The following is an 18,321-nucleotide window of genomic DNA, read 5'->3' on the forward strand; positions in this document are numbered from 1 at the left end:
ATGTCTCAGCTAAATAATGACAGTGACGAACCTGTGGTTATTAAACTACTACTTGCAAAGTATAACACTTAGAACCGTATATTTTCAAAATTATAAGCTTTTATGAATTAAATGTATCAAGATCTAATATCGATAATATCATAAACCCCGTGTCCAGTATCGGACACGAGTCTAAAATCTAGTACATTATTATGTATAGAGTAATATATTATTTTTTTTCCAAAAATGTATCAATTGTCTTTAGTATACAGTTCTATTTTATTTTAGTCACCATAACCTAAACTCAAATAACCAAAAATTTACTCTATTTGGGTTAGGAGTTAGTTTATAGTTGTTTAAAACTCAATTATCCGACTCATTAAAATCATAATATTTACTCAGTCAATAAAAATAAAGCTTTTATTAAAACCCTATGGTTTCGTTTCATAACACAAATTTATTTAGTGTTGGATGATTATAAAATCTAGCTTTCCATAAATATTGAATCTGAAGGAAGATAGTATGTTTGATATTCTTTAAGGATACCTGAATACCAAAATTACTAATACAACCTTATGAATAAGGAAATTGATATCCGTACCAAATATTTTGATAAATTACCGAACTGTACAAACTTTATAACATATAGTACAAGTAATTCATGCATAACTTTGGTAGATTAATAAAAACAAATGGTACAAATGTTATCTCCTTATGAATAAATAATAATAGTACAATTGAAACAAGGTGTTCTTAAAAAAAAAATACAATCTCTATATATAATAAAAAAAATTGTGTTTATATCATCATTTTGTCTAATTATCTTACTTGGCAATTCTAAATTTTTTTAAAATTTTTATTTCTTTTTTCCCTAAATAATATATGACATCATTATAACGTAAAAACTAGATTACTTAATTTATTATATACTTATTAAATTCTTAGCATATAGTTTAATTAATCTCTTTATGCATGTTCTTAAAGTGCGAGACAAAGTATCCGCGCGTTGCGACAGCGAGATAGTGGCGGTAATAGGTCATAGAGTATGATAGGTCATAGGAGGTATGGAGTGTGATAGCCAAATGCTTTAGCCGACCGAGCTTTACCCTCGGATTTAAAAATTTGTCGAAAATATATCGAATGACATCTATAATGAAAGAGCATGAAATTTTAACAACACCCATATAACTTTTATAATTTATCGATGTACGGTTTTTGAGATAAAAGATTTTGAATGAATTGTAGGAATAAATGATTTATGGAGGAGAGAGAAAAAAAATGATTGATTAATATTTGAGGAGAAAGAAAAAGTATTATAGTTATTTTAGGTATATATAGAATAGATAGAGGTATATTTTAAAAAAGCAAATGTTGAAACTTATTATTGTTAGCAGTGAGAATGGTGTTGTAGATTTAACAATCCCCTCAACACCAACCTCTATCATATCATACCATCAATGGGTTTATGCCTATTGCTAAACTCGTGTTGTGCTTGTTGAACAAAGAAGCAAACTCATTTTGTGTTTGATATATTGCTTTAATTATAAGTACAAGTCTAATACAAGAGACTCACAAATGGTAATAAAACTATAAAAGATAAGTTTTGCACTAAATAATGTTTTTCTAATGCTCATTAGGGGTATTGGAAATAACCTAGCCCGACTTGAACAGGTTGGTGTATACAAGTTGTTATTTGGGTTTACCCGAATAACACAAAACTTAATCGGTTTGCGTTACCAGTATAACTTTTTATGATTTAGGTCAACCCAATTAACCCATATATAATGCTTTTTTTTAAAAGAAAATTATCATACTTCTACTTCTTAATTACACAAATTGTAAATGAAATGTAAATGGTGTTGATGACAGCTTAAATAGAAACAAGAAAAGTTTGCTCTGGAAAATAAAGGACTTGTTATCCATATGGATTGATTTTATAGTTAAGAGGATAATTAGACTAGTATATTAGGAAGATCTATCATTACTAATACACAATACAAAAACAGCACACACCATTCAACAAATATTCGAACAATAATCCAAACTAAATCAAATAGTCACTTTTAGTTACAACAGAATAGAGATTATTCTCCCAAAAGTGCCACCAAAAAGGCCCGATAATCTCCTGAAGTATCATCTTTAACTGCGTTGTCAAGGCTTGTTTGGTACGTCTCAAAATAGATTCCTCTCACTTTCATCAGATCTATTTCAGCACGGCTTACAATTGCTCTTGTTAGTGAATCTTCATCGGTTCCCCAACCTTTAACCGAAGCTCTGATCACCTAGTCATTAGACAAGCAGTAAAAAGAATTAAAGAAGTTGATTTAGATTTAGCAATGACACTAAGAGGATGAGCTTTATAATGTACCAAATTACCTCAGCAAAATGTTTCTCAGGGGAAACAATGCATCTAATCAGAATTTTCAAAAGAGATTCCAACACTTCATCCCCACATTCGTTGATATCCTGTCGAAACAATCATTCCAAAGTAAATAAAAGAATCCACCCTTTAACTTTTAAGATCAATAAGTAACATTTGACTACAAATTCCAGAGTACAAATGATTAGTTTGGCTGGAGGAAAACATTTGTAAACTACTGCTGGCGTAGCCAGGAATTTACGTATAGAGGGCCGAAGAGTAATTTATGTTTCGTTGGTTGGCCGTGCCCAACCTTTGCCTCAATGTAGCTCCACCACTGACTACATTACTATACGAAAAAGATTATACTCTGAGATATATGCGTCAAACTAAATGTGATTGACCTCGTAAATGAAAGTTCCATATTTTTTATGGTAGGAATCAAAAGTTGCTTTGAGTTGGAACACATTTCTGGTACTAAGTATCCATACAACAGCATCTTCATCCAATTGTTTTGATGCAATGGCTTCTTGTAACTTAGAGGCTTCATCGTCTGCTACATTCAGATCAACAACAGCCCCATCAAACCTGAAGGAACTTGCCAAGCCAACTAGAATCTGCACTAATCAAAAAATTTCTTGAAACCAGCATTTTTTCAACTTAAAGTGATTGGTTTGGGTTGCAATGGGTTATTTCTGTTACAGTCAAATTGGGTTGGATCGGAATGGCTTAAAAACACTTGTTAGTTAAGGTGTCATTGTTATCCGAATCCAAATAATCCAAAATCCGAGAAATTATCCAAAGAACACCCCTAGTTAAATGCGTTAAAAATAGTCTTTCAGTGACATTCGATCCTCTTGAACCATTCAACCCATTTCAAGAAGAAACAATTTAGTTACTTTTTGAGATAAAACAATACCCAAATGGATCCATTTCTTAATAAATTAATGGGTGGAAAATCCAAATAATCACTTTTACAAAACATGAGAACAAACTAAAAACAAAAGGGGACTACCTTTTTAACAGATGATGGGGCATTGGCAATTATGTCTTCTTCAAGTGAGCATTGAAAGAGGGAACAATAAGACTTTCTTACAGCCAACAGATGATGAGGAGAATATGCACACAAGATTTCAACTATTACTTGTAGTTCATTGACACCTTTATTGTTCGATTTCAATGCCTTATATGCTAGCCTTGCGTCCCTTTCTGCAGGATCGTATGTCCACTGTATGACTGCATTCTGTCAATGAATAAATTTCTACGATAAGTTTACCATGTATTTTATTTGCCATGAAATAGAGTTCATATATCATATATGACTCAATTTTTTTAGATAATCTCCTATATACTAGCTACTGTTTAGACATACTTTTGGCTAATTAGCTTATTATATGGCCATTAAATGTAAATTTTAGAAATATTTTTCTATAATTTTACATGTGACGACAACAACAACGGTACCCATTTTCAGCAAAAGTGAGGTATCCGTATGGGGGGTATGACATAAACAGCTTTATCTTTACCTAAAGGTAGATAGGTTGCTTAAGGACCTTTAACTTAGGGCTTTACCTATAAAAAAATATTTTCGACCGTAAGATGAAGCCAAAACTAAATAGAGAAATTAAACCGAGATCTCTCGATCTTAAATCTAAAAAGTTTTCTCTCTGAAGCTAACGGTAATCTGCTAGTGATGCTCCTTTCTATAATTTTACTTTTTACATATTATAAGATATATGTGTGATTAAATTATAGAGTGATTAATTAGTATAACAATAAGATTTGAATGACTACTTCATAGTTAGTCCTAGGGGTGTAAACGAGCTCCAATACTGGCAAGCTCGAGCTCGAATTCGTTTTAGAAGCTCGGGCTCGAGCTCGATCGAACCTTATTGTTTATGCTCGAGCTCGGCTCGCAATGTTTTAAAAAAGCTCGAGCTCGACTCGCTTGTCAAAAAAACTCTACAAGTTCGAGCTCGTGCTCGAGTTCGGTAAGTTAACTAAGCTCGGTTATCAAAAGTTCGTGAAAAAAGATCGTTAGTCTAATATGCATATATATTATTATATTATATATGAAAGCTCGTTTAGGCTCGCGAGCTTATTCGAGTTATGTATTTGAAGTTCGAGCTCGAGCTCGATTAGTAAACGAGTCAATAATTAAGTTCGAATTCAACTCGAGCTCGTTTAGGCTCGGCTCGAAACGAGCTTTTTCCGAATCGAATAATTCGCGAGCAGGATTGACTCATTTACACCCCTTTAGTCCTAAGTCCTAACGGGAATAAACCCCACCCCATCGGATTTTCAGAAAGTTTATATATATCTATCTATAATATAACTAAAAGTGGGGTTGGGGGTACACTTGGCACCCCTAGTCCCCCTCCTTTATCTTAATCCTCAATCCTTATTAATCTTCTACTTTTATTAATATTAATTTAAATTATTTACACTTTTTGGTTTTTCATCACCAATTTACACTTTAACCCCAATCTAAAACAATTACTCGTAATTTACACTTTTTGGTTTTCCATCACCAATTTACACTTTAACCTAATTTAAAAATAATTAACTTACACTTTTTGATTTTCCATCACCAATTTGCACTTTAACCCAATTTAAAAATAATTAATTATACTTTTTGATTTACATCACCAATTTACACTTAAAAATAATTAATTTACACTTTTCTGTTTATTATTATTTTTTAATATTGAATTCTTATGTTATTTTATTATTATTTCTTTTAATTTAGTTTGAGGTTCGTTATGACTTTTTCTTTAACAACAAAAAATATAACCACATTAGTTCATCTTGAAGATCTTAAGCCAACACATGTTAACCCTCATTTATGACTTCGTGTTGTGCATGTATGGACTGTTTCGGAGTGGAACAACCCGAAGAAAAATCAAAACGTTCGAGATGGTCTTTGTTGATGAATTGGTATGTATTTTTCAAATTATATATAGTTTACACTTGTAGAATATAAGAAACTGTAATTTTTTTATTTAACTAAAGTTAAAAAAAAGGGTAAACTGAAATCAATTTTTATATGGAGTTAATTTCCGTATGTTTCTTATTTAGCTTTCGTATTGATTAAGTTGTGATATATGACTTAACTAATCTAAATATTATATATCAAATTTTGTATTTGTAACCTATATTAACTCTTAGAATTTATGATTATATCTTTCTATAACCTTTTAGATATAAAAGCTAAATTTGGTATGAGTAGGATCCTGATTATTTTAATATATTGATTTTGATTATTTTGATATCGTTTTGAAAGTAGCTCATTAATGGTGTATACTTAAAATTTACGATTATATCTTTCTATAAGATTTTAGATAAAAAGTTAAATTTTGCTATGAGTAAGATTATGATTATTTTAATATATCGACTATGATTATTTTGAATCTGTTTTAAACTAACTCATTAATAGTGTAATTTTTTAGCCGATGTTATTCTATCAGGGGAAGATGCTACATATTGAGATGATGTTGAATGTTTTAGTATGATTATTTAAGCATGGTGGAACAATTCATTATATTAGTTTGTGTATGCTAGATATACTTCGGATCTTATGAAAAACATGATATCAATTTTAAATAATATCTTTAGATAAAACCATTTGATCCACGTTATGTTTAGGATTTAACACAACTAATGTATTAAGTCAACAAAAACTTAACTAGTTCAATTCAACCTTAACCAATAATTAGAACAAAATTATCATATTATCGGAGACGGAGGAATCGGCGGCGGCGGTGAAGGAATCAAATATATGACCGGCGACAGCAGAGGCAGAGAAATAGAAATCTTTTTTGTTTCTCTTTTTATTTATCTAAAGTTGAAAAAAAAGGGTAAACTAGAATAAATATTTATATGGAGTTAATTTTCATATGTTTCTTCTTTAAGTTTCGTATTGATTAAGTTGTGATATTGGTCATACATTATTTGTTTCTCTTTTTATTTAACTAAAGTTGAAAAAAAAAAAGTAAACTGGAATTAATATTTATATGGAGTTAATTTTTATGTGTTTCCTCGTTAGCTTTCGTATTCATTAAGTTGTGATATTGGTCATACACTTTTTGTTTCACAATTATGATAAGTTTTATATAGCTTGAGACTATCTGAACACTAGTTAATATATATATATATATATTAATATTGATGCTGAGGTTCGATTAGCTGGAACATGAAATTTGCATGATTGTCATTTATTATGAAATTTAGAGTTAATTTTAATATATTATAGTTTATTAAATTTATGCGACTACCCAACCTCCCGGTACACGCATATCTTGTTGATTGTTGCAAGAAAATAAATGCATAAAATAAAATGAATAGAAATAATTAGGCCTATTATATGTAACTATCACTATACCTGTACGATACAATGGTGATAACCACTATTATTAATTTTTAAGTTATCGACTGTTACTGTGGATATATAAAAGTTTATAGTTAATTTAGTTGATTTTTGAATAGAAAAAATATCAAAAATTTATAATATTCAATAAGTTTGTACAATATTTAATTGATATATAAATTAAAAAGACTAGCTAAATGAACCCTTTAACTTTTTATGTTTATGGGTACTTCTTATGTTCATTAATATCGTTTCAGACAAAAGAAATTAAAACACACGATTTAAAAATTTAAAATATTACATTGTGTCCCAACAATAATAATATTTATATTTACCGATTATCATTTAATTAGATAGTTTTTGATGGTGTAATTTAGAAATACACAATCATTTTCTGAAATACTAACATAAAAAGGTGTGGTGAGCTTGTTTTCTTAAGTTTACCGTTCCCGGCTAAAATTTAGAACGAAGACAGTGCAAAATTCTCGCATCTAAAAAAAGTTGTTAATTTTTGGCATCAAGAAATGTAGATTATATATTGAGATATTTTAATACGTACTAGCCTAGTTTATTGTGTAATCTTTTTGATGGAAACTCATCAATGATCATTAGATTGGTGCTCACACGCTACAGATTCTGTAACGGTTTATAGTGTTCAAGTTATTTTCATGAGATTCGTTAATGCAACACCTAACCGAATTCATTATTCTAAAAATAAATCACGGATTAATTGCACAAAATAATAAAGGGCAAAAAACTAACCATGAAAAATAAAGTCTTATAACTGTATGAAACATACAATTGTAGTGGAGGAGGTCAGGAAATTAAAAAAATAAATAGTCAAAGATTAAAATTTAGTACGAATATAAAAAATGACATATATAACTGGTTAATAATTTCGTGAGTTATAAAATGGTAATTATTATTTAAACATTTCTTGACATAATCTATGGCAATCAAGATGTTTTTTTTTTTCATATCCGTAGCAATACCTTTAGTAATAATTTTATAGTAGAATGGAGTTTTTATCACAATGAGGTTTTAGGTAATTGTGGGTTTTTTTTAAGGAGGTAATTTCAAAATTTCAGTGATAAGGTATGTGAAGGTAGTGTAATTTAGAAGGGTAAATTACACAATTCAAAGGTAGAAAGTTGAATGGGGGAAGGGTAGTTTGCTTTAATATTTCGCGTGTTGCATCGACGATGATCTATAACGCGCCGGATGCTGTAACGGTTTATAGCGTTCAGGTTACTTTCATGAAATGCGTTAATACAACATCTAACCATATCCATTATTCTAAAAATAAGTCATGGATTAGTTGCAAGAAATAATAATAAAGTGCAAAAACTAACCATGAAAAATAACCACTTACAATTGTATGAAACATACAATTGTAGGGGAGAAGGTCAGAACAATTAAAAAAATAAATAGTCAAAGATTAAAATTTAATACAAATAAAAAAAGGTAATTATTGTTTAAACATTTTGTGATATAATCTATGATAATTAAGATGTTTTTTTTCTTAACTGTAGTAATACCTTCAGCAATAAATTTGGCGTTGAATATCATAATGGAGATTTTAGGTAATTGTGGGGTTTTTTTTTATGGGTAATTTTGGGGATTTCAGGAAATAAGTATGTGAAGTAAAAGTAGTGCATAGAGAGTTGAATGGAGAAGGAATTATGTATAGATAAGGTTAGTTCATATGAACCAAAAGTCAACTTCTTTATTTCCACTATATTTCGAAATGGATTTTCATTTCAACATATCTCGCAGTTGCTGTAGCTGGCCTTTTACACAATATGATAAGAAGCAAAAGCTAAATCCTTTGCCGGAACGAAGACGATTAAGGTCAATAATCAAATTGCTTCATTCTTCTAATTATGTAGCTATTAATCTATTATCTCTACATACACACACACATATATAATTAAACTAACATGTACAGAGTAATTCTCTGAAACTTAAATTATCTAATTTCTAAAGACTATATATTTCACAGGACATTTGACATAAAGCTAGAAGAGAATGAACATATGAATCATTTTACAAGGTAATGGATTCATTTCAAGTATAATATGCCATAACTTTTAATACAAACTTCAAACTAATTAACACATTCTATATATTCATTAGTCCATAATAGATGGAGGTATTTTACCGGCATCATAGGGCTCATACGGGATGGGTCGATGGGTATCCAATTGTGGTAGCGAGGCTAGGGTTCCCAGCATTACTTTTTTTTTTTTTTTTTCATATGATGGATATGGAATAGAGTATGCAACGTACAAATAATAGTAGTATAAGTTGGATGAAAAGGGTACGTACCCGAAAATCACCAGAAAGCTCAGAATGAAGAGAATCAATAAGAGATTGATTGTATAGTTGTTGGTAAGTGTCTCTAATATCCCTTATCTGGGTTGCATTCCTATGACCCAATACTTGAATCACACTCTTCTCATCCGTTCCCCATCCTGAATTACCCACCGTACGTGATCACTTTATGTTGTTACAAACCTTACATATACATTTTCTTTGCAAACCTCATATAAATATGGTTGATATAATTAAACAAAAATGAAAGAATAATAAACAATGTACCTTTGAAAGCTTTGTTGAGGGTCTCAGAGTCTTGAGTGGGAGAAGGAACTTGTTGTGGTATTCGCAAAGTAGCCATTGATGTCCTTCTTTACTTCTTTGTTGTTGTGTTGAGGTTGTCACAACAATTGTGGAATATAAATATTGTTTCAAACTCTATAAAGAGCTTTTAGTTGAGTTGTTTGAGGGAAATAGAAATCCTTATTTTTTTTTAAGTATGAAGTTTAAAATATGTAATTATTTATTTGTATAAAATTAATTATTAACAGCTCATAATTTTGATTAAAAATAAAAAAATAAAAATCGTTTGACCTCAAGTTGCACGTTTTATTTGTTGTTATATTTTAATTGGTAAGTTTGATACCTGTCACGATTTATCTTTATTACTCCTTTTCTTTATTCTTTTCTTATGCATGTTAGCAATCATAAATAACGATTTGTAATATATATGAAGAGAAATTTCCAGAATGATGACGATTGAAAACTACGCTCCGTAGTCCATGTGTTTCTTCATTGGTATTTTAATCATGAGGAAATCCAATTTAGGTGGTAAAAACTTATAAATTTAACATGAATTGAAATCTTAATTTTTTGTTATCCTAAACACATCATTTTTAATTATTAAAGTTATTAGGTAATCCATCTTAATCATTTAAACTAACGATAATTGGTGATTAAGTTTTCAATTGTTTCGTATCCTAAGGGGGAAGGAGTGGAGGGCGAGATGGAGGAGGGCTCGCGAGCTGGAGAGGGTTTCAGCTGCCATGTGAGCGAGATCGCAACGAGAACTTAGCTCGCAGGGTTGAAGGAGAAAGGGGTGAAAGTGTAATTATTTCTAGGGCCGTTCATATTATGGTCCAAACCGAGAAAACCGAGAAACCGGACCGATTTTGGACCGAAACCGAGTAGAACCGAGATCATCGGTCCAGTCCACGGTTCCTTAATTTCATGTCATTCGGTTCTCGGTTCGGTCCCTGTTAAACCGAGAAAACCTTCGGTTTGGACCGAACCGAGGTATATGTTGCCTATAATTCAAATTTTCAAATATTCAATATAAGTTTAAGCAGGGATTTTGAGACTTTTTAATTGTGACAAGTATTTTTCTTATTATTTGGTGTTTTTGAGACTTTATTTGCTACTAAGATTGACACTTTCTGTACTATTGAGCTTAATCTTATTTTTTGAAGCATTTTTTGTTATTGTGAATGCAAATTATGAATGCATAAATGTTAGCTTGTACTCAGGTCAGAGACGCAGCCACGCAGGTACTCAGCTCTGAACTGTACTGTGTATGATTGTATCAAATTATATAGAAATTGTTGGTTTGATCTAAAGTTAAAGTTTAAAATGGACTTGTATGGATTTTGGTACAAGTGGTCCAACTTGTAGAAGCTTGTAATGTATTAATATTATATCAAAACTCCAAAAGTCATTGTCCATATTTTCGTGTTGCATACTTGATTCACTGCAATCTGCATTAGTACACTAGTACATTGGGCATTTTGCTATATGGCTTGGATTCTTGACTTCTTATTAAAACTCAAAAACATATATGTATGATATATCTCATATAAATATTTCTAGATAAGCAACTTGCTTGCATTATTATTCATGAACAACAAAAACTCAAAAAGTATGGCTGAAATCAAACAAACATGACTAAAAATAAAGCTCAACACTTGGTCCTCGGTCCAACCTTTTAGACCCGAAAACCGAATATAAACTGAGCATGGACCGAACCGAAGACATCGGTCCGGTCCTCGGTTTTAAATTTCTGAACAAACGGTCCTCGGTTCGGTCTTGTACAAGTCCGGTTCAGTCCGGTTCTTGAACCGTGAACACCCTTAATTATTTCAAATTGTCATTTGAGTATACACTTAGACACGCCAGGGGTATAAAGTGACAAATCTACCAAACTCTTTCTTTTATTTATTATTTATTATTTTTTTAACTGTTGTGTATGTTTATATTGTTTTTTTTCTCTAACCTTTTAGCTTCTTATTTTTTTTAGCAAAGTGAAATTTTAGCATGAGTTTTTTTTCCAACATGTAATGTGTTTTGTTATTAATAAAACATATAAATTAAAAAAGGGTTAGTTATGTAAAATTTATAAATGTTAAGGATGAATTATTAAAATGTGAAGAAAAAATTAAGAGTAATGGTTGCCACTAAAAAAAGGTTGAAGAATTGAAATGAGGTGGAATAATTTAATTAGATAGTTTAAGGGAGATGAGAGGGTTGAGCCTCCACCTAAAAACATTTAAGTGCATATTGGATCTAAACATATATCAATGGAGGTAACACACTTTCAAATATTGTTTAACAAAAAATGTTATTGTGGGCTGCTTAGTGGACTAATTAATCTTGAACAATGAAGGCTAGACCAATTGGCTGGATACCTTAGGTCATGTGTTCGACTTTCGAGAGTGATATGTCCTGAGGGTTTTCTTTTGAATTACGTGTAACGGTTCATAGTTTATATCTCGTAACTTAGACTACGTACAGGACTTTATCATTATATGGTGAGGTGTCTCCTAATGTCGAATACCGACTTATTGTTAAAGTTTTTTTTTATTATTTACATGTTAACATTTAATTAAATGATTTTAGATATTTGTTATCTATATTGGTATGTTTATTTGAAGTTTATCTCTAGCCTATATAATAAATTTATAGCTTAAAAATGTTGATTGGTCAACCGTCTACCTAATCGGATAAATAATAATCTATTAAAACTGGCCAGCTGTACAAATACATATATAAATTATACATCTAGAAAAACGTATAAAAGATCCATATCTCGTCTTAGGTAGGATTTATATTTTTGCTTTTATACTACTGTATATTGAATAAAAAACTACAGAAAATCGCAAGTCATAAGTATTGAATGATTGAAAAATGCATATAAATAGCCAGTTAACTAGCGAGCTTGCCTCATTGTCCTCCTCGTCACATATATTGTGTGTGTGTCAGAAATGGCTTTTCCTGAAGAAGTTGTAACTGTCAACAAAGCCTTCTCAGGTCCCCTTTATTTTAATTAATTCACTATCCTCTAATAGTTTATTATTATTGTTATTATTATTACTCCATGTTATTATTATTATTAATAATTTCATAGTAAATTAAAGAAATTACTAGATAACTTTTTAATAGACTTAATAATAAATTTAATAAATTCAGTCAAATTTCATATTGTTTTAAGAAAGTCGTACGTACGTGGTTCAAGTTAATATTAGTTCCCATAAATATAATACAAGTTAATCATGATTATTAACGATATGATTTCACTCTTCGATCCATTAATTTATATGTTGGTTGTGAGAACATTAGAAACATATATGAGGAGGCCGCAAATTACAAATTAATTATTAAGCTAGTTTGTTGCAATTTGTAGGACTTGGAATCGATGAGAAGTCACTGATATCAATATTGGGGAAGTGGGATAAAGATGAGCTAAAATCATTCAGATTAGGGACTCCACGTTTCTTTGGCGAGGATGATCGTTGTTTCGAGAAATTGGTGCAACATCAAATTAAGCAATTAAATACTAACTTTTTGCGCTTTAAAGTAAGTATATAGTATACATCTTGTGTGCAACTGTCAAATAGATTTAGTAACAAATGTCAATAAATTAATTATCTAATTGATGGATTAATATATCATGTGTAATGAACAAATAATGGGTATGAGATTACTTATCCTGTTATATATGGATTTTTTTTGTTTTTCAGAATGCAGTGGTATTGTGGACAATGCACCCATGGGAAAGGGATGCTCGGTTGATGAATGATGCACTGTTAGATGGGCCGAAATCGTATAACGTCATCGTAGAGATCGCATGCACAAGATCTTCAGAAGAGCTACTTGGTGCAAGACGAGCTTATCACTCCCTCTTTGAACGTTCCATTGAAGAAGATGTTGCTTCTTATGTCACTACAGATGAACGCAAGGTCGGTACTCGGTAACTACTTTTGAAAAACTTAATTTTGAAAGGATAAGTATCCTAGAATGTAACAAACATTGGACGAATGTCTATAGTAGGGAAATAACTAAAGTTTTGTGTATTGTATGTAAACAACTTTAAAAAATGTTTATTGTATGTAAGAAAACATACGTGACAACCATATAAAGGTGCCACTTGTCTGATTTTAATTGGTTGAATACATTTTCTTACATACAATAAACATTATTTTCGAGTTGTTTACATACAATACACACAACTTTAGTTATTTCCTACTATAGACATTCGTTCAAAGTTTGTTACATTAGAAGATACTTATCCCAATTTTGAATACTAATTAAACGCAATAGATAAATAATTAGTCGAGTAAATGCAAATAGTAAAATCTTGCTAGTTGCTACGCATTAGCTATATTGCTAAACAATACATGTAATTGACAGTGATACTATCTCTTGCCAATTCTTTCATTCTATATATCTTGTATATATATGGTATTAAAATGGTAGTCGTATGTATTGTTAAACAGCTTTTGGTAGCACTGGTTAGTGCCTATCGTTACGAAGGTCCAAAAGTGAATGAAGAAGTTGCAAAAGTTGAAGCCAAAACTTTCTTGAATGCTTTGAAAAACGCCAACAAAAAGAACCCTCTCTTGGATGATGATGTTGTCACTATATTAGCGACCAGAAGCAAACTACATATCAATTCATTGTTCAAGTATTACAAAGAAATCAGTGGCAGCTCTGTCTATGAGGTAACCCTTCTGATAAATTAAACAATATAGAGACTCTTGATTTGACGGTATTTACTACATAAAGGTTTTGGGGCTTCGAGGCCTCGATTTACTTATATGAAACTAAATACTAATGCAACAATGCTCATGCATATCATCATCTACTAACCAAAAAAAAAAAAAATTAATAAAAAATAGATTACTACATAGGTTATAGGTTTTTATCTTAAGGTAATCAATTTTATCTTGATCTACAAATTCATCAAAGTATGGGTACGTGTTCTTGAATTGTTCAAAGTTCTAAGAACGTGCTTTAAAATTTGATAAGAATCCGAGATCATAAATTAGTAGGGACCAAATAAGACGTGCTATCCACATGATTATTAATGTTAACAAAACACGTTTTGATAATAAATGACAATGACAGGGCTGTTTTTATTATAAAAATTACTCCCTCCGTCCCAATTTAAGTGTCCTCATTTGATTTGTTGAGTCTTTCTACTCTAACTTTGACCGTAAGTATTTTTGTTTGTATAATATAATACTTAATAAAAGTTATATCAATGAAAAATACATCCAAAGCTCAATCTATTCATATATTTTACACCAATTATGGCTTCACACACACGAAACAATTTACGGTCAAAGTTACGAAAGAAAGACTTCGAAAGTCAAAATAGGACATTTAAATTGGGACGAAGGGAGTATGTGTTTATAAAAAAACTAGCTTTGTACCTGCGCGATGTGGCGGAGCATAGGAAAAAAAGCTGGTTAATTTGGAGAGGGAATAGGGAATTTAAAAGGGTAAAATAGGGAATTTAAAGGTAGAATGTTTAGTTTGGAGAGGGGTAGTTTGTTTATATAGGGAGTATATTAAAAGGGTAAAATAGGGAATTTAAAGGTAGTGTAAATTAAAAGGGTAAAATAGAAAATTTAAAGGTAGAGTGTTTAATTTGGAGAGGGGTAACTTGTTTATATAGGAAATATAGATAACTTGATTATATGTGGCATAATATACGAATGTTAAATAAAATATTGTACAATAATTATATATCTTTTATACACATTTTAACGTGTTAAATAAGACACGTTAAGATTAAGATTATATATATATATATCAATGTTCAGATTCTAAATCTCAACGTGTTTAATAAGACACAAATCTCAATGTATTAATTGTTATAATTTATATGCGGAAGTACTAAATAAAACAAATAAGACAATATATTGACCCTTAGATCATGGTTAAAATAATGCATGAAGATTCACGAGACAAATGATGCATGATGATTTTCATGATGCACTGTGATTTTCAATGAAAGAAACCTATTGTTTTATTTGTTCTACGTTAATACTCTTTTTATTTTACCTAAAACCTTATTATATATTGTTATAAAATTAGAGTGTCTAAAAATTCACCAATATGCTAGATACACACCTATATAATCATTAGTTTAACTAATTATCTTATCAAAATATTTTTTTTCCTTCCTAATTATTAAATATCTCACTAAATAAAACCTCATTTATTATTTTTTTTTTCATTTCTAACCAATTTTTAACTTTATTTCATTAACATAATGTATATGTTTCTTAATGAACTTTTTTTAATATTTTAAATAAAAAGTACAACATATGTTTCTTAATAAACTTTTTTTTTAAATATTCTTTTATGTAAAAATCAAACATGCAACACTAATCAAAAATAAATATTTCAAAAACAATACCAAATACAATGACATTAAAATATCAAATCAGTTATATCGATAAAAACTATTTCATGCGGACAAAGTTGATCATATAAATTTAAACGTTGTATAGGTGAAATAGAAAATTAAAAATTTACAAACTAACCCATCTTAGCATATGAGAGTACTTATAACATGTTCTTTTTATTAACATAATTAATTTTTTCAAATATTTTAATCTCCCATATATTCACACCGACAGACTCTTAAAAGGGAAGCTTTGGCCTTGACTTTGTAATCAATCCATTAATCTTTTACATGACTTAAAATAATAATAATAATAATTAAAAAACATAAAATTTATATAATTGGATTATTAATATTATTTAATATATATATAAAGATATGTAATTAATTTTAATTTGATGTATTAAATGTAATGTTTGAGCAGAATTAATATGTTGTAATTAATGTTAATGTTTGTTATAAACTTTTTTAAATAGCACATTGAAAATATAAATGAAAAAAAAAGTTTGACCAAAAATTAATGATATAGTGTTTCTTTAATAAATGAGGTTTCTATAGTAGGTCCATATAAAATAATGTACAATAATGGTATAAAGTTAAATGAAAGTTTTATTGACATGCATGTTAAATTTGTATAACATCGTAATTCAACAAACATGTATAAAGGATGTTATAAAAATGATGATGTTGTCATTTTTAAAATCATTTATATTTTTATTATTTTAAGAACCATATACAAAAATTAATATCTTCTATTTGAATATCATAAGATACTAACGATGTAAAACTAAAAACTTATAACCAATTTCTACCTATTTATTCCTTTTCATATTTATTACTGAGATGATTAAAATTTGATATAAAATCATAATTTGATAACAACATACGACATAACAAAAGGAAACGTGTAAAAATCAAAGAGCGGTTTAAAAAATAATAGTATAAAATATAAGAATTTTTTATCATCATATTTATATAATGAAAATAATTACTTTTTGTAATTATATAGAATGTAAGAGTTAGTTTCCATAATTAATGACTTATTAAAATAAAATTAAAACCATAATTTGTTCTCTAAAATAAATACATGATATCTGTATTTTGATCTAATTCCCTAGTTAAAAGTCAAGCTTAATTTAAGGGTTCAAGTTTACTCATTTTGAAAGGTTTCCCTTTTAGTATATACACTTAGAGATACATTAAACTATTCAAGAAAAAGAAAGTTGTGTCCAACATGGACAAAAGTTAACTAGGAAAGTAGAGGCGAAGAGTAAAGGTTATCGGTCTCCAACTAATTTAAGTCATTCATTCATCTCATTGTAATTTGATAAATAGTTGGATAATAGAGTGATTAGGAATTTAAGTGTTGTTGGTTGAAGTGTGTTTATAAATCAGTTTTAGAAAGTGATGAGGTAGAGCTGATGAGATATAAACGCATCACATATCTTTATGTTTATTTTTCCAAATTTATTTTAAATCATAAAAACCAGTTATAAACTAACAAGTTAAATATGATTTCAAAATAATCAATCAAACTGATAAGTTAAATGATATATTGTAAAAACTAACTTAATATCCACTTATAAAACAAGCTTATTCAAGTCTTGGGTTACTAGGATTCATGTTTTATGAGGTAAAGTATTTTTGCGAAGTCTTAGATTTCGTCCGCTATTCGAGTTAATTTTGGAGTAGTACAAAAGGACACGATAACAGTAAATAGTTTGGGTTCATATTTAACTCGTTTTAATGATCATAAATATCTTATGTTGCAGGATCTTCAAGCAGCCTTGATCTTGAGTGATATAGTTGAATGCTTTTGTATACCACCTGCTTACTTTTCCAAGGTGAATTAAACTTTATTTCACATTAATTATGTAAAAGTTGGTATTGTATAGTATAAATGTATACTGATCAACTTCTTAACTGTTTGTTAGGTGATGGAAGCAGCAATGGTGAAAGAGGCTGACGAGAACACAAGAGAAGGTCTTACTAGGGTGATTGTTACTCGAGCTGACATTGATATGAAGTATATCAAAGAGGAATACTATCGCACTTATAAATGCAAGTTGTCGGAAAGGATTGATGGTGCAACCAATGGAAACTACAAAGATTTTCTGCTATCATTGATCTTCAGGGAAGAGAAAATATAACTCTGCACTTCAAAATATTATCAACACTCTCATTTCCATATGACAGAATGCTTGAAAATAAACCTTCATATGATTTTATGAATTCGATTTGTTGCACAGGTTTGTAAACTTGAATAATGGATATCATTTGAAGCTTCTATTTATAGTCATTATATATATATATATATATATATATGGTAACACTCCGGTGAGAACACTCTTAAAATAAGAATGATGAGAACACTTAAAAACATTATTTTGATGCATTAAAAGTCCATAAAACTAACATAGTGCATAACTAATTATCATTATTTAAGTGTTTAACAACACATTAATCCGTCAAAATCGAAAAAATCACGTTTTTTGTTGGATGCATCATTTTGATGAATATGTATCCAAGATGGATGCACAAAACAAAAAATATGATTTTCTCGATTTTGACATACCAATGTGTTGTTAAACACTTATAATGATTTTTTGGATG

The 18,321-nt window shown here is 29.5% G+C and overlaps 2 protein-coding genes and 1 long non-coding RNA gene across 3 annotated transcripts; 2 read left to right on the forward strand and 1 right to left on the reverse strand.

The window, feature by feature from the left end:
- Positions 1-1,931: 1,931 nt before the first annotated feature.
- LOC122583960 (annexin D3) lies at positions 1,932-9,505 on the reverse strand. The gene is made up of 6 exons (XM_043756329.1): positions 9,306-9,505; positions 9,033-9,178; positions 3,354-3,581; positions 2,743-2,955; positions 2,356-2,445; positions 1,932-2,261 (listed from the first exon to the last, which is right to left on the reverse strand). Exons 1-6 carry the CDS (start codon positions 9,379-9,381, stop codon positions 2,064-2,066), a joined length of 951 nt encoding a protein of 316 aa, XP_043612264.1. The 5' UTR covers positions 9,382-9,505; the 3' UTR covers positions 1,932-2,063.
- On the forward strand, positions 8,439-10,491 carry LOC122583961. Its single transcript, XR_006321362.1, has 3 exons — positions 8,439-8,555; positions 8,707-8,757; positions 10,006-10,491. It is a non-coding gene; the product is annotated as an uncharacterized LOC122583961 (long non-coding RNA).
- A 1,765-nt stretch (positions 10,492-12,256) lies between these two features.
- On the forward strand, positions 12,257-17,993 carry LOC122582992 (annexin D4). The gene is made up of 6 exons (XM_043755425.1): positions 12,257-12,323; positions 12,697-12,869; positions 13,034-13,252; positions 13,790-14,014; positions 17,481-17,552; positions 17,643-17,993. The coding sequence occupies exons 1-6, from the start codon at positions 12,278-12,280 to the stop codon at positions 17,856-17,858; spliced, it is 951 nt and encodes a 316-aa protein (XP_043611360.1). The 5' UTR covers positions 12,257-12,277; the 3' UTR covers positions 17,859-17,993.
- Positions 17,994-18,321: the final 328 nt, after the last annotated feature.

Source organism: Erigeron canadensis, chromosome 9 (genome assembly GCF_010389155.1).
Source record: "Erigeron canadensis isolate Cc75 chromosome 9, C_canadensis_v1, whole genome shotgun sequence".
NCBI lineage: Eukaryota > Viridiplantae > Streptophyta > Magnoliopsida > Asterales > Asteraceae > Erigeron > Erigeron canadensis.